This window comes from Henckelia pumila, chromosome 4 (assembly GCF_033568475.1).
Source record: "Henckelia pumila isolate YLH828 chromosome 4, ASM3356847v2, whole genome shotgun sequence".
Classification (NCBI taxonomy): domain Eukaryota; kingdom Viridiplantae; phylum Streptophyta; class Magnoliopsida; order Lamiales; family Gesneriaceae; genus Henckelia; species Henckelia pumila.
Window position 1 is genome coordinate 59,844,881 of NC_133123.1, and position 22,559 is coordinate 59,867,439.

The following is a 22,559-nucleotide window of genomic DNA, read 5'->3' on the forward strand; positions in this document are numbered from 1 at the left end:
ACGCTAACCAAAATCTACTGGTTCTTGTAGGCACTATCAGTGATACCTAGGGAATCATGGGGCGATGTTGCTAGGCGCTTTACCATGATTCGTTGGGCAAGTCGGAAAGTGTTGTTCCGAGTCACAAGGAGTTGTGAGCCCACGGCTAGCTGTATCCCTGAACCATTGAGGGTCACACAGTGTAATGGAGTTTTAATCCCCGTTGAGATAGTTAAATTTAAAGAGTTAAATTTAATGAACTAAGGAGTTGGACTTCTTAAATAAGAGTAATGGAGTAGGATTTCCTAAAATGACATAGGGATGGACATTTTTGGAAATCACTGAATTCGGATTCAGGAAAATTTATTTTGACTTTAAAATGTGCAGAAATGGTTTCTGTGCACATTGGTGAAATCAGTTCATCAATCGGAGTCACGATGAATTTTATATTAATTTCTGAACGAGCGGGCTTTGCTTGTCGGGCCCCAGCTTATGACTAATGGGCCCTAAGGTGTTAGTGGCCTGCATTATAAATAAGTTATTTCAGTACAGAAATTACACACAACAGGTCATAATTTTTGAGACAGAGCAAAAATCGAACCCTAGCCTCTCTCTCAACAAATCGGCCGAACCCTCCCCCTCTGCCCGAGAAAATTCCGGTCTGTGATTTTGAATCGCGGTCAGGAATAACGAATCAGATTCGTGTAATCTCTTCGCAGAAAACTTCTGATAGATTTTCTAGTGCAATCTATCAGAGGGATTAAACCTCTGTTCGTGGACCTGATTGAAGGAGTTCATCGGTTCCAGGGAGAGACAACAAGAGCAGATAAAATCTGTTGGTGTCCATTAATCTCGTTGCGAGATTTAAGGTAAAATTTAATTAACTGTTATTTAAATTTTACACACACACAATAATTTAATCGTTGAACGGTTGATACCTACACTATGGAATTGTTCCATAACAAAATTTTAAACTTCCGCTGCACCGGGTATCAATCGTGATTGATCAGAGAGCCGCGTTTTCCAACACTGAATCGGTCGCTTAAAGTAGCTCAGAGTTTCGTCAAGCTCGGCTTCGTCAGGCCGAAGAATATGAGAAGTATTTGGATGATACTTCAGCAACATAGAGACGTGAAAAACGTCGTGAATACCAGATAAAGATGGAGGAAGTGCAAGTCTGTAGGCAAGATTGCCTAACTTCTCGAGAATCTCATACGGTCCGATAAATCTCGGAGATAACTTCCCTCTATTACCAAATCTGACAGTGCCTCTGAAAGGAGAAATTTTCAAGAAAACTCTGTCTCCCTGATCAAAACTCAGAGGTCTACATCTGATATTCGCATACTTCGCCTGTCTATCCTAAGCTGCCTTCATTCTCCTCTGAATGATCTTTAATTGCTCTGCCATATCTTTAAGCATATCCGGTCCCAAAATTGGTGACTCGGACACATCATCCCAAAACAAAGGAGATCGGCACTTTTTACCGTACAAAGCCTCAAAAGGTGCCATACCGATACTCGCTTGGAAACTGTTGTTGTAAGAAAACTCGACAAGAGGCAAAGAATCCTGCCAACTAGTGCCAAAGTCTAGCACTACTGCTCGAAGCATATCCTCTAACGTCTGGATAGTCCGCTCTGACTATCCGTCGATCTGAGGATGGTAAGCTGTACTTAGATGTAATCGAGTACCAAGTGCCTCTTGAAGGCTGTGCTAAAAGTGCGAAGTGAATCTAGGGTCTCGATCTAAAACTATCGACTTCGGCACACCATGCAGTCTCACAACATTGCTAACATACAACTCAGCCATCTGATCGTGACGATACATCATCCTGTACGGAATAAAGCAAGCAGACTTTGTCAATCTGTCGATCACTACCCAAATAGCATCGCATCCTCGAACAAATCGCGGTAGCTTCGTGACGAAATCCATCGAAATGTGATCCCATTTCAATTCAAAAACAGATAGAGTGTTCAACAGACCACCCGGTCGTTTCCTTTCTGCTTTTACTTTCTACCAGTTCAAACATCGGGATACAAATCTCGCAACATCGCTCTTCATCTTCTTTCACCAGAACTGATTCTTTATATCGTTATACATCTTACGGCCTCCAGGATGAATATTGAACCGACTGCAATGTGCCTCTCGGAGAATACGCTGTCTCAACTCCGCAATATCAGACACGAAAATACGGTTATTCAAAAACAAAACATCATCTCTAACTTGGAATTTAGACTGATGCGCTGATCTGACTTTCTCTAATGAAATGTGAGTGCTCAGATCAGACTTCTGTTCCTCATTGATTGAAATAAGCAACTCCGGATTGGCTTGAATAACAAACACTCTGATGTTCCTCCTATCTGTTTCAAACTCCAAACCAGAAGTGCAACAATCATCGATCAACTGAGAAACATCGATAGTAGAAAGAGATAAAGAACAAAGCTTTCGGCTCAAGGCATCTGCAGCTGCATTCGACTTTACCGGGTAATACTTACAGTCGAAATCCTTCAACAGATCTAACCATCTTCTTTGTCTCATATTCAGCTCTGCCTGTGAAAACAAGTACTTAAGACTCTTATGGTCAGAAAAGATCTCGAAAGACTCACCATACAGATAGTGATGGCAGATCTTCAGAGCGAAAACGATCGCAGCGAGTTCAAGATCATGAACCGGATAACGAGTCTCGTGCGGCTTCAGCTGTATCGATGCATACGCTATCACATGCTTATGCCTCATAAGAACACATCTCAGGCCTTGGTTAGAAGCATCGCAATAGACGGTAAAACCTCTAGTACCTAATGGAATAAAAAGAATCGGAGCAATGGCCAGTCTTCTCTTCAGATCAACAAAGCTAGCCTCACAATCTGCAATACAGATAAAAGACACATTCTTCTGAGTCAGCTGGGTAATTGGAATGACAATAGCTGAGAATCCCTCGATGAATCGGTGATAATAACCAGCTAAACCCATAAAGCTTCGAATCTCAGAAACTGATGTTGGTCTAGGCCAATTCATAACCGCTTCGATCTTGCTGGGATTGACAGAAATCCCATGTCCTGAAATAATATGACCGAGAAAGACAACTCGGTCCAACCAGAACTCACACTTAGACAGCTTGGCAAACAACTGCTCAACCCACAAAATCTGCAAGACGATCCTCAAATGCTCTGCATGGTCAGTACGGTTCTTCGAATAAATAATAATATCATCGATGAAGATAATAACAAACTCATCCAAATAACACTGAAAGATACGGTTCATCAAACCCATAAAAATCGCTGGAGCATTAGTCAAACCAAACGGCATGAATATAAACTCGAAATGACCATACCTCGTTCTAAATGCGGTCTTAGGAACATCTTCCTCTCGCACTCTCAGCTGATGATTACCCGACCTCAGATCAATCTTTGAATAGACAAAAGAACCCTGCAGCTGATCAAAAAGGTCATCTATTCGGGATAAAGGATACATGTTCTTTACTGTCGCTTGATTCAGCTGACGGTAATCAATATAGAGCCGCATAGAACCATCCTTCTTCCGAACAAAGAGAACAGGAGCACCCCAAGGCGACACACTAGGTCTGATGTATCCTTAGGCAATCAAATCCTCAAGCTGTTCTTTCAATTCTCTCAATTCAACCGGTTCCATACGAAAAGGAGCTTTGGAAATAGGTTGAGTACCTGACAATAAATCAATGCTGAATTCGATCTCATGAATAGGCGGCAATCCAGGAATCTCATCTGAAAAAATGTCAACAAAATCTCTAACCACTGGTATATCAACCAATTTAGGGCTATATTTCATTACGTCAACTGCATAAACAAAAAATCCCTCTACACCTCTCTGTAACAAACGAGTAATAGATAACACAAAAACAAAAAGAATTCTAGATCGAGAACCCTTACCAAAGAATTTCCACTCGTCTTCCATTTCAGGTCTGAATCTGACAACCTTCTGAAAACAATCGACGGTTGTCCTGTACTTGGTTAAAGCATCTATACCAACAATACAGTCAAAATCTGACAGCCCAAGTACAATACAGTCGAAATCTAACAAATTCTCCTCAAATCGAAGTTCACAGTTCCTGACTAATCTGAGAGAACAATTCCTCCACCCAAAGGTGAAGTAACAGCTACTACAGTAGGCAAAAGCTCAGAAGGCAAAACATGCATCAACACAAATTTTTAAGATATAAAGGAATGAGAAGCACCTGTATCTATCAATACATGAGCAGAATAATCAAAAATCAAACAGTTACCTGCTATAACATCTTTAGGTGTTGCCTGAGCCTGATCCTCTGTCAAAGAAAAGACTCGTTCTTGCTGTCTCGGAGGCTGGTCTGCATTCGGGTTACCTCCCTGTCTGTTCTGTTGCTGAGGCTGGAAGGAGTAAACCACAGAAGTCTGCCTCTCAGGTTGAGATGTAAGTCTAGAAGAACTCCCACTCTGAGCTCGATCTTTACCTCGCTGAGGGCACACTTTAGCAAAGTGTCTTGGCTGCTGACAGATGTTGCAGTTCCCGAAAACTCCTACACACTGCTCTTGGGCATGTCTACCTCCACACTTGTTGCAAAAATAAGGTGAAAATCCAAAACTCTATCCTGAACCGAACTGCTTGAAGCCACTGAAACTAGAAGAACTATTCTCTGGCTTCTTGAACTATTTCCCTTTGGCTCTGAAATGATCCTTTCTGCTACCGCTACTGCTTCCTCCTTCGTACCTCTGTGTTTGGTTCTGATACTGCGATTGCTGATTTTGATATCGAGACGGTTGATTCTGAGACTGTCTCGGCTGATGAGGTACAAATGAAGCTCCTCTCTGTCTCCACAAACCTGCTTCAGCTCCCTTTGCATGATTCATGACATCCACAAAGTTATCAGGCCTAGCAGTGTTTACCAATGTGAAGATGTCGGGGTTCAAACCATTAATGAATTGGTCGGCTTTTTCTTCTTTGTTGTAGGCAATGTGTGGTGCAAATCTCAGCAAACTGTCAAACTTGGCTACATATTCTTCGATATTCAAGTTTTCTTGTCTCAGATTGGCAAACTCGGCTCCCTTATCCTTACGATACGAAATTGGGAAAAATCACTTATAAAACTCAGTTTTGAAAAGAGTCCAATTAATAAATGTACCTCTATTTTCCATAGCTCTCTTCATCGTGATCCACCAGTTCATAGCAACACCACGAAGCTGATGAATGACTAACTGGTTTGGCGGTCATCTGAATAATCAAGGGAATCAAACAACTGATCAATTTCATCCAACCAGCTCACACAGTCAACAAGATTCTCTGTACCCTGCAAGATCAGCGGATAAACGACTGAAACCTCTTCAGCAAGGTTTCCATAGGCGTCGCTTTGACATCCATCTGATCAGTTTCTGTACTAGCTTGCTCGTTCGGAGGAGTAACTGGCGGTGGGTTTTTGTTAATAACTCGACGAGGACCCATCTGGTAATCAAAGGTTAGGACACAAGATATCTCAATCGCTACAATTCGATGCCCTTTTCAACCTCTCAGAATTTCAGATACCATTCGATAACAAAAACAGTTATATCATAAGTAGTCCATGCTTTATAAATTAAATCACATAATCATGTAATTCAAATAATTCTCAAATAATAAATCATGCTCTCATGTAATTTAAATAATCAAACAAATAACTCAATCACATGCGAGGAGCCAATACATGCAGACTCGAACTACCCCGCTAACTTCTAGTTCAACCAAGAACTTATCGCTCTAACACCACTTATTGTGAGACCTCGGTTCTAAACATCTAATCTCAGATTAAACAATAATTAAGCATACAAGATACAAGACTAAAAACAATAAAAGAATTTTTTTTTTTAAATGAAAGGTGCCTCGCTCGATCAGTAGGACTCAACCGATCGAGCGAGCAGAAATTCCAAACTTACTGGCCGGATGACTCCAGCGCTGCTCGATCGGTAAGATTCAACCGATCGAGCGGGCAAGCATTTTTCAAAATAGAAAATTGGCACAAAGTCCATCGCTCGATCGGTTAAACTCTACCGATCAAGCAATGACATCACAGAGCTGAAAAACAGCAGAAATCTTGCCAAAGCTCAAGTCCAATACATTCAAAACATAATAAGGTACATATTACATGCAACCACAACATACAATCCTCAATGCTTGCATATTTGATACAACATAAACAACAAAGTTCGAGATCTAAACATGTTCCAATATAAACTAGATAGACATGCTGATACGACTTCTAAACCGAGTCCCACTTCTATCTCTCACTCTTGATGCTAACCAAGTCTTCGCTGACTCGATCCTGTCCCACCTGTTGCCAAGTACACATACAAAACAAAGCAACAGCCGGATAACTTCGGTGAGAATGATATTCCCAGTAAAAGCAACATAACAAGCAATACAAGTAATATATCTATAGCATGATATACATACAAAATATTCAATGCTAATACGAATGAAATGCATGTCTTTAAAACAGGGATATCAACTCTAATAATCAAGAAATTGCTACTCTGCTTTAGGGATCCCGAGGATGAGATCACGTAACAACTCACCGACTCTCCCGATCGAGGTGGTGCTACGTATCACAATCCCTTAGACTTTGGTGCGACTATAAGGAGTATGCTGACGCTAGGTCAACTTCTACAACCCAGGCCACTCGCAGTATAGCCCCCAAAACATCTAAATAAAAAGGGTTGTTCTGCCCGCTGAAATCAAAGGTTTGGCTCAAGATGAATGCATAAGAAAACATAAGGCATTAAACCATATAACAAAAGCTCAAACAACAAAATACATGTTCCACATTCTAGAACGAGTATTGATGCAAGTATGTAATTTTTAAGGGAAACTCAAGAACCAATTGTCTTGAGCGTGCTATCCCGCTAAACGATGACTGCTTGTACCTTTCGATGCAATAGCTCCAACTCTGGATAAGCTATAAAATAGGTTATATTAAAATCTATACAACCTAAACAACAACATCGCTTAAGGTAAACTCTTTACCGCTTTTCGTCAAACTCTTTGACGATTGACTGCTGCTGACTCTGAACTCGACAAACTTCAAACGAATCTGTACAAAGGCAAAAGATGATCAACAACGACGAACAACCCAATTGCCAAAGTTCTTCTACTCAAAACGGTTCAAAATCTCAAAACTCAAACCGGCAGCATAACGGCTAAAACTGATCAAATCGGAAAAACAGAAAGCAGTACAACATTGCAAACAACTCAAATAAATGCTAAAACAACAATAACAATCCGAATCCAACAAATCACAAAATCCCTATTTTCGAATTATGCTTCCGAAAATCATAACAAATCCGAACGACGCTTTAATTCAAAACCGAAACTCAATCGATTATAACAACATCCAAAAATAGAAGTCTAGCTTATCGAAAAAAAACTTACGATAGAACGAAGCTCTCGCTGCTGTGATCACAAAGCTTGGAAGAGGCGTTCCCAAGCTTTAATAGAGAGAACACAATTTGGAGGAGATGGTGAAATGGAGAAACGACTTAGTCAATTCAATTAATATAACAATTCTACTTTTTGCGTTTTAGTCCCTGAAATTTCCAAAAATTGCAAAATATACTCTGATTAAAATCAAGTCGGTTCTTGAACTTTGTAATCTCCGATTATCTCAAATGAACTCAAGTGAGATAAATTTGGGGCGTTACACATGCCTCCGAGCAATATAAAAATCATGCAGGCTTCTTACCATCCAAACTTCACAAAATCCGAACACTTCAAATTTCCTTCTATATTTGATTTAGATGGAACTTGCTTCGAACAATTTCCTTACACAAGAAATTTTATTATCTGTAATTTCTCACTTAAAATCATTAGTAACGATTAACCGAGTTTTATAATCATCAAAATATATTATTTTGAGACATGTTAATGCATTAAAAACATTAATCTCATTACACGAAATTTGTATGCGTTTAAGGCGTAACAACTGTTAACAAGGTTTGACTCAATCTAGAATGTCCAAACATCTTCCTAGCCGCCTCAGATACAAATGTTCCACTTAGACATGTACACTAAACATATGTTTAGTATTTTTTAAGGAAAAAACTTTAAATATGTGTTTGGACAAGATTTTTGTAAAATATTTTTTAAAAATATTTTTTAAAGTGATCTCCTAGTATAGTTTTTACATAACAATTGTGAGGTTTTTTAGATGTTTTTAAAATAAAAGGTAATTATGAAAATCAAAACAACATTCTTTTGAAGTAAGTTAATTAAAATATTTTTATAGAATATTTGTCCAAACACATATTTATTCTTTAAAAAAAATTTAAACATTTTATAAAAAATATTAATAAACACTTTTATAAGAAATGTTTTATAAGTAATTGTAAAAATTAAAAGATCCAAATTTTCTAAAAATATTTGGGAAAAAAAGAAGAAAATTCACTTACCCGATCGACTTCTCTTGGGTTCCATAATTGAATTTGATTGAATGATTGTGTCCCTTGTCGATTTAATCCCTAAAGTTGAAGCTTGGAATAGCCTCTAGAGTGAACCTGTAAATCGAGAGATGATGGGTAGAAACAATTTTTTTTTTTTTTTGAATTATGAAAGGAAAGAGGTCGAGTTTGGAAGAGAGAGTGGAGAAATATGGTGCAAAACTCAAGGCCAACTGAGCTTCGATTCCGCCCTTCTTCCTACAATATATTCATAACTATATTAAGGAAATATTGATTTTTTGATCATGTATGCTCGTCACTTTGTGATTTTGGTCATATATATTTTTAGATTTCAGTTTTAGTTTGCTATCTTTATATTTTTTTTGCAATGTTAGTTCTTTTTTCTGATGTGACACCAATGCAGTACTGCTGATGAAAGTTGACGTATACAATGTTACATAAGTATTTTTCGAATAAAAAAGACTAAAATTACCAAAATCGAAGCATGCAGGACTAAAACTGAAATATGAAAACATAAAGGAACCGAAATCGCAAAATAACTAATATAAATGACCAAAATTACAGTTTTTTTCTTATGTTAATAAAGACCATAAACTAAAAACTCATATTTTATATGAAAACGAGGGGGAATAAAAAATTTCATGCACTTAAAAGGACTGAAAGTCTGAATGGCTGCTTTAAACTTTGAATCCAATCAAAAGCATAATAATTTTTTTTGGGAAAATTTTTTATTTTTCTAGAAGAATAATTTTTTTTATCTTAAATGTTTTTTTTTATGATTTTGGTCTTCTGTATTATCAAATTTCAGTTTTAATCTACTATATTTGTTTTTTTTTCTTAGAACATGTTTTAAATTAAAGAGAAAACTGCAAATTTGGCCTTGTATGTTTGTTATTTTGCGATTTTGGTCCTCTATGTTTTCATATTTTAGTTTTAGTCCTGCATGTTTTGATTTTTGGAAATTTCGGTCCTTTTTATTCGAAAATGCTTACGTGGCACTGTGCACTTCAGCTCCAAATCATCACTGAATTGGTGCCACGTCAGCGCCACGTCGAAAAATGACTAAAATTGCGAAAAAAATAAAGATAGTGGTTTAAAACTGAAATCTAAAAATATGAATGACTGAAATCGCAAAGTGAAAAAATACAGGACCAAAAAAAGAATTTTTCCTAAATTAAAATACTTTGTTCCTATTCCCCTCTCTCCCTACTATGGAAGCCAGAATTGAATATTTTAATGAAGAACAGGTGAAATCTCTTTATCATGATTATTTTGTTCGTGATTCTCTTGAGAAAAGTCTCATGATCACGTACATCAAGCTTTACGGGCATCCTACGTGGAAAATGTGGCATATTGAGGTAATGTTTAGGTCCACAAAACCCCTGGAAATAATTAATTAGAAGAGTTACGTTGAACGTTTCTACATTGTCCAACTTGCGTGAATTATAATAATTAGTTTATACAAAATAAATTGAGATTCAAATGTTCCCACTTGCTAAACTTGGCCTAATTAATTCCCCTTCGTGCTTTAGATTTCCCTATATATAATCTAGTCATCGTCTACCAATTAATTTAACTTGCTACATCAAATCAATAATCTTTAGTTCCCAAGTAAAATTTCAACTTTATTTCGTTCAAAAACCAAAAATGGCCAACCTAAATATGGTTGTGATCTTGATCATGCTCTCCATGTTGATGGCATCGATACCGAATTCGTACGCCCGAAAACAAGGGCCAAATGGAGAGTTGGAATGGTTTCAAAACATATGCAGTGGGGACAAAGAAAAGGTGGGCAAGGTCCATTTCTTCGTTCAAGACGTCCTAGGTGGCAAAAACCCGACCGTGTACGAGGTTGCAAGAGCTTCCATCTCTTTGAATTCGTCGACCAGCTTTGGCCAAGTTAGAGTGCTGGATGATCTGCTGACAGTCGGGCCCGAGAAAGATTCGGAGGAGCTTGGCAGGGCTCAGGGGACTATCACTTCCGTCGACTTGGAGACGTCTGCTTTATCCATGTATCTCAACTTTGTTTTTACGTCCGGTCAGTATAATGGCAGTACAATCACTATTTTAGGAAGGAATCAGATCATGAACGATCAACGGGAGCTGCCGGTGGTCGGCGGCACCGGAATATTCCGCATGGCACGCGGATACGCCATCACCAACACTTACTCGTACGACCCTTACACTAACTACGGTGTTTTAGAATATACCCTTTATGTCTCTTACGTCGGCAAATCCAGTTCCGTAAGCTTGCAGGCCAGTGAATAAATAAAATTGAGCTCATGATGTAATAAGCACGCTCGGATGTGTCGCCGGCATTATTTTCCTTTCATTTTATGTGGCTAATTTAATGCAATATATACATTAATATTTTTCAAACATATTTTACGTTTTCTGTTCCCAGCAATTTGATATGTTAGAATTGTTGAATTCGGTCGATACTTTCTTGGTTGTCAAATAAAGATATTATAATATGTACATGTCCAACGAGGAAAATTACATTTTGTATATATAGCTTTGTATTTTTTCACTTTTAGTCCGGTTAATTATGAATTTGTATTTTTAATCTTATGCCATATATTTTTTTCTATTGTTTATCTTGTTATGTTGAATTTTCATCTTTATTCTCATAAATTGTATAAGTTTTTCATTTTTGGTCATTTTCTGCCCCAATCAAAAAATGATCAAAAATAAAAAAAATACAAGGACAAGAGATGTGAAAAACATATATAATACATGACTAAAAATAAAAATTCACTTGAGCACCATAAAAAAACGAAAAGAAAAAAACATACAAGTTATAAGAAGACCAAAAACGAAATTTCACCATTCAGAGAACAAAAAATATATATAAATTATAATATCAAAAGTACTGTAATTTCTCATCTCGAAATGGTCCTTGGAACAATTGCAAGTAGGTATTATTATTATTATTATTATTATTATTATTTGGAAATCGCAAATAGGTATTAATATTAAAAGACGTAGTAGGCAATCCGAGCAGGCCCGGTATGAAATGTTTTGTAAGGGATCTGGGAACGTTAAACTTTATGATATGATTTTTACAGTTGGAAGAACAAAAATTGGATTACGAGGAACTAGAGAGGAAGAGGAAGAGGAAGGAGATGGGTATAAATGTTTCCCCCAATTTGATAAAATCTGAATTTTATTATTAATTCTTACAATATAATATTTTACCTCCACATTTTTGTTACAATATATTGGCAAATATAATAACATGAAAACTCATATGAAACTGTTTTATTGGTTAATTATTTTTATGAAACGGATTTCCAACTCAATTCGACACATAAATAATTATTATTATTTAGGTCAAAAATATTAATTTTTTATTGCAAAATATATGTTAAATCGACTCATCTTTATGAAACCGCGGAGTAGGAGTACGTGAGGAGTATGTATTCGACTTCAATTCCAATGAATTTAACGTGATGATCCGTGGCGTTAGGTGGGTCTTTTGAGGTATTATTGGTCGTCTGAGGTGTCTAAGGAAATATTCACAAGGAAACAAAAACAAAAACAAGTAGTAGAATCAGGACAAAGACAAAAAAACGTCGTCGCGCAGCCCAAGCACCATGAAATTAAAGTATTTCCCAAATTAATTGAGTCCCCGATCCTTTACAAAGTGTGTACATCTTATTATATTATATTATTAAAGTAGAGACTATCTAATTAACAAACTTTCAATTAATTGGTCAAGATTTCAAATCAAGTTTCATCAATTAATTGAAAATTTGTTAATCAAAGAGTCTCTACTTTAATAATATAGTAATATATATATATATTTTTTGTGAATATTTGTTTAGAAAAATGTTATATTTTTATTATTTTTTTAATTTTACAATTTATTATTTATTTTCTTCATTAAAAAAACGTAATGTACGAACATGCAGCGCGTGCGGCGAAATACTAGTATCAATTATAAGTTCGGGTGACAATTCGGACCTGATCGAATTAACCAAAATCGAACTAATCAAATTTGTTAAGGCTAAACAAATCCAACATAATCTCTCTAAAATCGAATCAGCTTATTTGGTACCGATTTTTTGATAAAGATATAAAATTATATATATACAAAATTAATAATTTAATTATGAGATTCTTCTAATAAAAACACAATAGGCCTAAAAAATTTAAAATAACAAGAATTAGGTGCAATATTAAATATTAAAAAATTAAATAAAATATCATAAATTATATTTAAAGGATAATAAACAATCAAAATATAATTATTTAACAATTCATTAACTAAATTTATTATCACGAAAACAAAAAAATCAAATTGATTTAACAGATATTTACTAAAATTATAACCAACGTACCAAATTAACCGAATTTGCGAATTAATTCGTTTCAGTCGACTAATTCAGTTTAATTATAAGGTGCTAAGCTTCCTATTGTTCAGGTGCCAAATTTTGAAAAGCTAGCTAGCTTATATATATATATATATATATATATATATATACACACAAAGTGTGTATTGAATACAAGTCTACAAGCTTTTAGAGAATTGATTAATGTACCATTTTGCTTTCGGTACCTAAAATGATGGCTACGCGGTCAAATAATGCGCATCTCCTTGGGGTGGGTTAGGTACATATTATTTTATGACTCTAACAATTGTAAAGCAATAGATATGTTTTCAGATAACGTCCCAAACATCATACTGCATTTTTCAACTGAGATAATGTAATATTACTAGCGAAATGGAATTGAGTTGTCGGTTCTTGATGTTGTTTGTTTAAACCGAGTGCCTGAGCTGTCAAGGTAGCAAGGTAGACCTGATGAGTCAGCCGGGCTGATGAGAATGATAATAAACTGAATATAATACTTTCCTCCTGGCTAAGGATACATGTGCAAAAGGGAAACTTAACAAAAGTACGTTAGTGGGGCGCCAAAAGGTTTTTCGGCGGGGCCACTCCGATGCTTAAGTCAGACTCAGATATAGAGTGAGCTTAAGGGAAAATAGTGTAAATATAGTGCTTTTGAGATTGAGATGAACGCACCCCTACTGGTACCTGTGGCAATGTATTTATAGGCCTTGGAGTGAGAAAGCAACTCCGCAATTTCAGGGTACTGGCCATGATTTGGGTCGTAGGTGCAGGGGTTGCCCACGTCTACCTGTCACGCACGATCAAGTCGGAAGGATCGGGGTTATGGCAACGTGGGGTCATGATCCTGAATAATAGGTGTTGACCGGGTCATTAGGATTTGGTCTATCCAGCCTCATAAATCCATCCGAGAGGAGCCACTTCCTTATCCCCCGAGCTACTAGTCCGACCTCGTCAAGCCCTACTTATTCTCCTACAAGGGAACAGCCCTAATGTCCCTACCTTCCCGGAACCCTAATGCCTCTGGCTTCTCAGGGTATCACCACTTCTCCATAAAATAATCGGGCTAGAGCCATGCTCGCTGTCCCGAGGAACAATCCTGATACCTCTGGCTTCCCTGGGTATCACCACTCCTCCCTAAAATAGTCGGGCTAGAGCCTTGCTCGCTGTTCCGAGGAACAACCCGGATACCTCTGGCTTCCCTGGGTATCACCACTTCTCCCAAAAATAGTCGGGCTAGACCCCTGTTCGCTGTCCCGGACAGTAGTCTTGACACTCCTACTCCTTCGGCGGCATGAATTTGAATTTCGAATTTCAAATTTTCTAGTGCTGACGTTATTCATGAGGCCAGCCCTAGAAGATGAAGTGATGGGCTGCGTCGTCAGAACATGCCTCATGTCCCTTTGATTAACCAGGTCATCATTACTCTGTTCGGCCCACTACCCAAGGTTATTTTTAACCCCTCGATCATCCAAAATGCACGACGGAGATTCATCCTTAATCTCTATATATATTCCTTCTCCCCTACCCTAATTTACCTTCTTCCCCCTCGGCCTACTTGTTCTGTTGCACTTTTTCGGCTGCTACCCTTGGCGATCCTGCTTTTCTGGCTAGTTCTTCCCGCTTTTCTTCGCGTTTACTCCCTTTAGTAAGTTTTTCACCTATCTTCTACTTTATTTCCCTCTATTTTGCCTTTTCTCTTCTCAAATTGTCAGAATCCGCATCCTCAACCTCTGGTGCCAATGCCCGCGGCTCCTCTAGCGCGGAGTCCGTGGCCCTACGCCATGATTCTCCTCCCCCCATTACTTTTTCTGTCCTAGTGACCATGGCTCCCTCTTCCTCTCTCCCTAAGAAAGCCCAAGCTGGGGATTCTAAGGATAAGGAGAAGACCAAGGTCACTCAGCCTGCCCCCGTAACATCCTCCCACAAACCAAAACCTGAGGGTCCCTGGTTCTCCCATTTCACCAACACTCTTCGTCCGGAGTCCATAGAAGAGCTCCGGGCCATGAGTAATATTCCCCCATCCTATTCTATTACTATCCCCGACCTGATGGGTAAGGATGACTAGCCCCCTGAGGGCTTCTACACTTTCTTTCGGGAGCAACTTAGGAATTGGCTCTGCTTCCCGGTCCATCCTTTTTATTATAAGGTTGCCAACTTTTATAGGGTACCCTTGAACCAATTCCACCCTAACGCTTTCCGCATGATGGTTGCCACTTATGTTCTTTTCAAGACGCATAACCTGGCCATTACCCCCCTCGTTTTCATTATTATTATGCTTGTCGGTTCACTGAGGTGGCCTTCTCTTTGAATGCCCGACAAAATGACCGCTTTTTAGATGATACCCCCTCCTCCTGGAAGGGCTGGAAAGAAAGATTCTTTTATGTTCAGCTACCTTCTGTCAGACAAAACCCACCCAGTTCTTGACAGCCCTTCCAACCCAGCCCGAACTCCCTAGAAATTACAAGGTTGAGGAGCCTTACCTCCGTTCTCAAGAGTTGGTAGAAAACAAAAATTTCCTTCATCCCCTCTTTTAGAAGAAATGAGTTTGATTGCTCATGGGCTGGGCGCCCGAGTGGTAGATCCACTGGATCGGATAATCGATGAGTATGAAGCCCCGGGCCCGAATCCTGGTATACTTTACTACTTTTTCTTTATTTATGTGCTTCTTTCTTACTTTGTATGCTCTTTCCTGTGAATTTTTTCCTTAAATCTTTTGTAGAGGAACCGGCCCCCCAGAAGAAGAAAAAGAAATCCTGGATAATGAAGCTGGCCTTTGTTCAGAGACGGGCAGCTGAAATGGAGGCTGCTAAGGAGAAAGAGAGAGCCCGGGACGAGGCGGCGGAGAGAAAGGCTCGGGTTTTGCAATTAGCTGAAGAGCGTCGGGCTCATTGTAGTAACCCGCATTTCTAATTAGTGATTAATGAGTAATTAATCACGTGATCATGTCTAGATTAAGTAAAACATGATTAAGTAAGTTCTGTTGGGATAACGGACTTCAGAAATGGATTCAGAACACTCGAATTAGTTGAATTGGTTCAGCAAGTTCGGACTCCGAACTGGAGTTCGGAGGATCCGAAGAGGATCGGAGGCTCCGTCGGTGGGATCGGAGGACCCGAACAGGGTTTAGGATTACGTCATCAATTACGTCAGCAAGGTGACGTCATGGATAACATCACTGATGGGACTTCGGAGGACCCGAAGTAAAGATCGGACGGTCAGATCGTGTTCGGACGATCCGAAGTTATGATCGGAGGATTCGAACCAGTTCGGAGGGCCCGAAGCCGAGTTCGGATGGCCCGAACGTTGTCTATAAATAGAGGAGCCGAGGCTCATTTGTGACTCACACATTTCCTCTCTTCTCTCTCAATTCCTAAGCCTTCTAACTCAGATCTAGGGAGATCTAGGCATCCTACGGGGAATCCGGAAGTGGCTTAGTGATCTAGACATTGTCACGGAGCTACGGCCTAGTTTTGAGGCTATCGACAGCAAAGGGCTAACGACGGACGTAGGTATAGCTTTGGCATCCTAAAAATATTTAGTAGTATGCAATAGCTTAATTGAGGCTTTTAGAGCTTAATTGATGATGCATGGATATTTGCATTGTAGTAACAGTAGACTGGACTAGTAGGCTTGGAGTCTAGGTCAGTGGAGCTAGGTTTGACCAGTAGTGTTAGAGGTACGTAAGTACTGACCGAGATAGCCGGCATGATATATTTGCTTATATGTTGCATGAGTATGTGCCATATGTTTTATCATGTTTTAGCATGTTTTACCGTCTTAGCACATACATGATTTTACGTGTGACTGCATCCGGAGAGATGTGAGTCATTGACAGTCTCCATAGGGAACAATGATCTTATTTTGGACTCGAGTTAGATATGACAGTTTCCATATGAGGCTTGTATCCTGTTTTGGATTCGGGTCAGGATGGGGTTGGCTCAACCCTGATATGGAGTATACGAGTACCCTGCGGAGTAGCTCTCTAGCCGGTACTGTATATTCCCGGCGCCATGAGCAAGTGTTTTCACTTGAGTTTTAAATCATCTGTGTGCGCATATTTGTATTTATATCATTGCTTTGTATTGAGCGTTCTAGCTCATGCCCCTGTATTTGGGTATCGTGTACCTTGTGGCGGGGCAGGTTTGAGACTGGACGGTCCAGGCGGCTCTCAGTAGAATTGAGCTTGGGGAGTACGAGGTTGTAGAGGGTAGGGATTTATTTACCCTGAACCTTCGATTTGGTTGTATAACAGTATTTATACACTTGTGATAGCGTCGGTTGTATTCTGCAGATTGGATTTGTTGTATTTTAATTATCCGCACATTACGCTTTAAGCTTTTATTGCGTGCGCTTTTACTATAACTCTGATTAGGTAGTGGATCCGGGTTGGGTCACTAAATTTTTGGTATCAGAGCGACGCATTGCACTGGGAATTTTGTAAAGCGGATTAAGTAATTATCTGTTCTTATTTAACAGATGGCAGATTACGACGAGAGTCACGGTAGCGTAGACGGCGGTCGTTGGGGCGATCCGGACTATCGTAGACGTCGGGGACAGCCCGAGAAACGCAGGCGAGTGAGCATGCGTAGATTTAAGGAAGTTAGCACGAGGCCTTTGACGGGTGGTGAGACAGCCGAAGAGGCGGAGGATTGGATGGAGAGGATGGAGCAGTGCTTCCAGGAGTTCCGTTGCACGGCTGAGGATAGGATGGAGATTCTTGCCTTTATTCTTGAGGGCAGAGCGAGGAAGTGGTGGAGATCTACTTCCGCACCGTTCATAGCAGCTAGAGGTGCAGCTACTTGGGTTGAGTTCCGTATTGCTTATCAGAGATTTTATTTTCCTCCAGCTCTTCGTCAGGTAAAAGCCAGTGAGTTGTTGAGTTTGCGACAGGGGACGATGACGATCGAGGAGTACCAGCAGAAGTTCTTTGATCTGCTACCCTTTTGTCCTCATATTGCGGATAGTTCTATGGCAAAGTTCGATCATTTCTTTCAGGGTTTGAACCCTGACATTCATCGTATGGTTGCTGTGGGCGGCGATGGGACTTACGAGGATTTGGTGGACCGTTGTCGCCAGGCCGAGGACAGTATTCGGAGGAACAGGGGACTTTACTCTTCTTTTTCCAGGCCAGCGAGCTCTAGTCCTTTGGGTCCGAGAGGACAGTCCTTCAAGAAGCCAGGAGGTACTTCTTCTTCTTCCTCTGGATCTGGTGGAGTGCATCGTTTTGGTGGACAGAGACCGAACCGGTGTACTCAGTGCCGACGCAGACATCCGCCAGGGCAGTGTGGTCGATCGACCACTGCATGTTTCCAGTGTGGCCAGGAGGGTCACATGAAGAGAGATTGTCCTATGCTGATTCGGGCAGCGAGTGGTTCCGGAGGTTCTCAGGCATCTGTTTATCCACCTCAGTACCAGCAGCCACCTTTCCAGCAGCAGTATTCGCAGCAGCGCCAGCATCCGCAGCAGTCTCAGAGGCAGCCTACTCAGACTTCTTCTTGGGGTCATTCTTCTTTGAGGCCACGTACCCAGGATCAGGTCTTTGCGCTTAAACAGGAGCAGGCAGAGGCTGACAGCGATCGGATGATTGCAGGTATCTGTAGTTTATGTGGTTTTCATGCATATGTTTTAATTGATACCGGTGCATCGCATTCTTTTGTCTCAGCACATTTTGCTAAGAAGTATAGATTGTCGTTTATTCCTTTAGACGTGTTTCTAGTAGTTTCTACTCCTATGGGGAGCGAGGTGTTAGCCAAGCGTCTAGTTGTGGGTTGTGTTCTAGATTTTGAGGGACATCAGCTTAGTGCTAACCTGATGATTCTAGCGATGGAGGATTTCGATTGCATCATTGGGATAGATTTATTGACTACCTACCGAGCGATAGTGGATTGCTATCAGAGGTTTGTTCAGTTTCGTCCAGAGGATGACGAGTCATGGTATTTCTATGGTGAGGGAGCGCGACCTCCGATGCCAGTGGTTTCAGCTCTGAAGGCCCGGCGTGATTTAGAGTCTGGCGGGGAAGGCTACCTTATCTACGCCATTGACGCATCCTTAGGAGAGCCAGATATCCAAGAGATACCAGTGGTTCGTGACTTTCCAGATGTGTTTCCGGAGGAGATTCCAGGTTTGCCACCAGTAAGGGAGATTGAGTTTGGCATTGAGTTAGTGCCAGGGACTACACCGATTTCAAGAACTCCTTACCGATTGGCACCGTCAGAAATGAAAGAGCTGCAGAAGCATTGCAAGATCTTCTTGATAAGGGTTATATTTGACCTAGCGTTTCGCCATGGGGAGCCCCAGTACTGTTTGTCAAGAAGAAGGATGGTTCGATGCGGTTGTGTATTGACTACCGTCAGTTGAATCAGGTGACAGTGAAGAATAAGTATCCACTTCCGCGGATAGATGATCTCTTTGATCAGTTGCAGGGTACTTCTGTCTATTCGAAGATTGATCTTCGATCTGGGTATCATCAGTTGCGAGTTTGACAGGAGGATGTTCCTAAGACAGCATTTCGTACGCGGTATGGACACTATGAGTTTCTAGTGATGCCGTTTGGTTTGACGAATGCTCCAGCTGTTTTTATGGATCTGATGAATAGAGTTTTCCGCGACTTTCTGGATAAGTTCGTGGTGGTGTTCATCGATGACATTTTGGTGTATTCTCGCAGCATGGATGAGCATTCCTACGATCTCTATACTGTACTGTAGGTCTTGAGGGAGAGACAGTTGTACGCGAAGCTGAGTAAGTGTGACTTCTGGATTGACCGAGTTGTGTTCCTTGGTCATGTCATTTCTCAGGATGGCGTATCTGTTGATCCTAGCAAGACAGAGGCTATTCTGAATTGGTCACATCCGAATACAGCTTCTGAGATTCATAGTTTCCTTGGTTTAGCAGGATACTATCGTCGTTTTGTGGAGAATTTCTCTCAGATAGCTAAGCCTTTAACTCAGTTGACGAAGAAAGACGTTTCTTTCGTTTGATCTGATGCTTGTGAAGACAGTTTTCGTGAGTTGAGACGTCGTCTGACGACATCTCCAGTTCTTGCCTTACCGTCTGGATCAGGTGGTTTTGTAGTCTTCACTGATGCTTCTCTCCAGGGTTTGGGGTGTGTGTTGACTCAGAATGGCCACGTGATCGCTTATGCGTCCAGACAGCTAAAGACTCACGAGGAGAACTATCCCGTACATGATTTAGAGCTTGCAGCCATTGTTTTTGCTCTTAAGATATGGCGTCATTATTTGTACGGAGAATGATTCGAGATCTTCACCGATCATAAGCGTTTGAAGTATCTGTTCACTCAGGCTGAGTTTAACATGCGACAGCATCGTTGGATGGATCTGTTGAAGGATTATGATTGTGAGATCAAGTACCATCCAGGTTCTGTTGGAGAACGGTGTTCAGATCAATCAGAATTGATACCCAGTTCAGCGAAAGTTTTAAAATTTTATATGGAACGATTCCATATCATGGGTATCAAAACTTTACGATTAAATTGTGCGTGTAAAAATTAAATAACAATTAAATTTTTACCTTGAAATCTCGAAACGAGATTATGGACACCAACAGATTACTCTACTCTGGTTGTATATCCCAGGAACTGATGGACGAACAATTCTTCAATCAGGTCCACGAACAGAAGTTTAATCCCTTTGATAGATTGCACTAGAAAATCTATCAGAAGTTTCTACGAAGAGAATTAACGAATTTGATCCGTTAAACCAGACTGCAAATTCAAAATTCACAGGCTGGAATTTTTCGAGCAGAGAGAGGAGAGGGGGGCGGCGACCACTTTAAAAAAACACAGCTAGGGTTTTCGAAAATTTTGTGACCTCTGTTGTTTAATTTCTGTACTGCAATAACTTATTTATAATGTGGGCTGCTAACAGCTTAGGGCCCATTAGTCACAAGTTCAAGCCTGACAAGCAAAGCCCGCATGTTCAGAAATTAATATAAAATTCATTGTGACTCAGATTGATAAACCAATTTCACCAATGTGCACAGAAACCATTTCTGCATCTTTTAAAGTCAAGATAAATTTTCTGAATCCGAATTCAGTGATTTCCAAAAATGCCCATCCCTATGTCATTTTAAGAAATCTTACTCTTCTACTCTGATATAAGAAGTCCCACTTCTTTATTCACTAAATTTAACTCTTTAAATTTAATTATCTCAACGGGGATTAAAAATCCATTACTTGTGTGACCCTCAATGGTTCAGGGATACAGCTAGCAGTGGGCTCACAAATCCTTGTGACTCGGAACAACAATTTCCGACTTGCCCATCGAATCATGGTAAGAGCGCCTAGCAACATCACCCCATGATTCCCTAGGTATCACTGATAGTGCCTGCAAGAACCAATAGATTTTGGTTAGCGTAAAATACGGTCCCTTCATCCATATATCCCGATCGAATCAACAACCATTGGTAAATCGAGAGTCGTTCGAGATTCGATAACTATGCAATGCATCTTGAAGATCAAATAGTGACATCGCATGTGCTACTAAGAAACCATTTCTTAAAACACATCATGTACTCTGGCCAGAGATTCTTCACACTAATATCTCCTCAGATTGCATAGGATATCCATACTAGCAAGTATGTGGTGAATCCTTGACAACAAAGCATCGACTCCTATATGTGTCGTAACTGCACCCAATCCCGACACCTGATGACCCCAATAGAGTCGGTAAACGAGTCAAAGTACAGTACTAGCATATAGAGTCTCAATGATGTTTCAAGTAGTAAGGACTAATGGTGTACAACCAAAACCGCGGATTTTATCCACTCGATAAGTGATAACCACTTGGAAAGTTCGGATAGGGTAGTTCGATCATTCATCGTATGAATATTCATTTGCATGCTTTGAACATATCTATGTTCCATACCAATGAAACGTGGTACTCGGCATCGCAAATGCTAGTCTCAATCTCGAGCGATCCTTATCCTTATTAACGGACGGCTCAATCGAATAGGAACTGTTTAGAATATACAGTGACTATAAGATGTGTTTCATGATAGCCATCCCCATGTGCCACCACATCTTCCATACACTATAGTATATTCAAGGTCTTCATCTAAACATCTTATAATATGTCACAACATAATAATATGATAAAAGATAAAGTAAACGCCATTATAAAAGTGTAAATTATATTAAACAAAAGATTGTTTATACATAGAGTCATAAAAGCCCTTAGCCATAATTTGGCTCACCGGGCACCCACTCTTTCAGGTTCTTCAAATCCTGTTGCTGATGCGCTTAGTCGCAAGATCTATGTTAGTTCCCTTCGTACTAGTTCAGTTTTGAAGGCAGTGGAGGAGTGTTGTTCTTTGGGATTCACATTCCGTCATAAGAAAGAACAACAAGGGATTCGTGTCTCTTCTGTGCTTGCAGAGCCAGCGCTTTACAGATGAATCCGGGAAGCTCAGAATTCTAATCTGAAGACTCAGAAGTTGGCCCGGCTGGCTGAGGGTGATAATACTTCTGGTTTTCATCTGCAAGGAGACGGTCTGTTGTGTCTTTCTGGTCGAGTTGTGGTACCCGAGGATCCTACTTTGAGGGATGAGATCTTATCGCAAGCTCACCGCAGTCGATTCTCTGTACATCCAGGCAGCATGAAGATGTATAAGGATCTTCGCACTCGATTTTGGTGGAAAGAGATGAAGCGCAGCGTTTATCAGTGTGTGTCCCGATGCCTTGTGTGTCAACATGTCAATGCAGAGTTTAGACGACCCGGAGGGTTACTTCACAGCTTAGAGATTCCTGAATGGAAGTGGGAGCATGTGACGATGGACTTTG

At 40.1% G+C, this 22,559-nt stretch overlaps 1 protein-coding gene and 1 long non-coding RNA gene across 3 annotated transcripts; one reads left to right on the forward strand and one right to left on the reverse strand.

The window, feature by feature from the left end:
• Nucleotides 1-6,174: 6,174 nt before the first annotated feature.
• LOC140894370 (uncharacterized) lies at nucleotides 6,175-8,570 on the reverse strand. 2 transcript variants are annotated; one of them, XR_012153804.1, is made up of 3 exons: nucleotides 8,400-8,570; nucleotides 6,979-7,045; nucleotides 6,175-6,286 (listed from the first exon to the last, which is right to left on the reverse strand). It is a non-coding gene; the product is annotated as an uncharacterized lncRNA (long non-coding RNA). The 2 variants fall into 2 exon arrangements; XR_012153803.1 differs by lacking the exon at nucleotides 8,400-8,570 and adding an exon at nucleotides 7,384-7,523.
• Nucleotides 8,571-9,975: 1,405 nt separating this feature from the next.
• Nucleotides 9,976-10,979, forward strand: LOC140866132 (dirigent protein 22-like). The gene has a single exon (XM_073271034.1). It carries the CDS (start codon nucleotides 10,056-10,058, stop codon nucleotides 10,674-10,676), a length of 621 nt encoding a protein of 206 aa, XP_073127135.1. The 5' UTR covers nucleotides 9,976-10,055; the 3' UTR covers nucleotides 10,677-10,979.
• The last annotated feature ends 11,580 nt before the right edge of the window (nucleotides 10,980-22,559 follow it).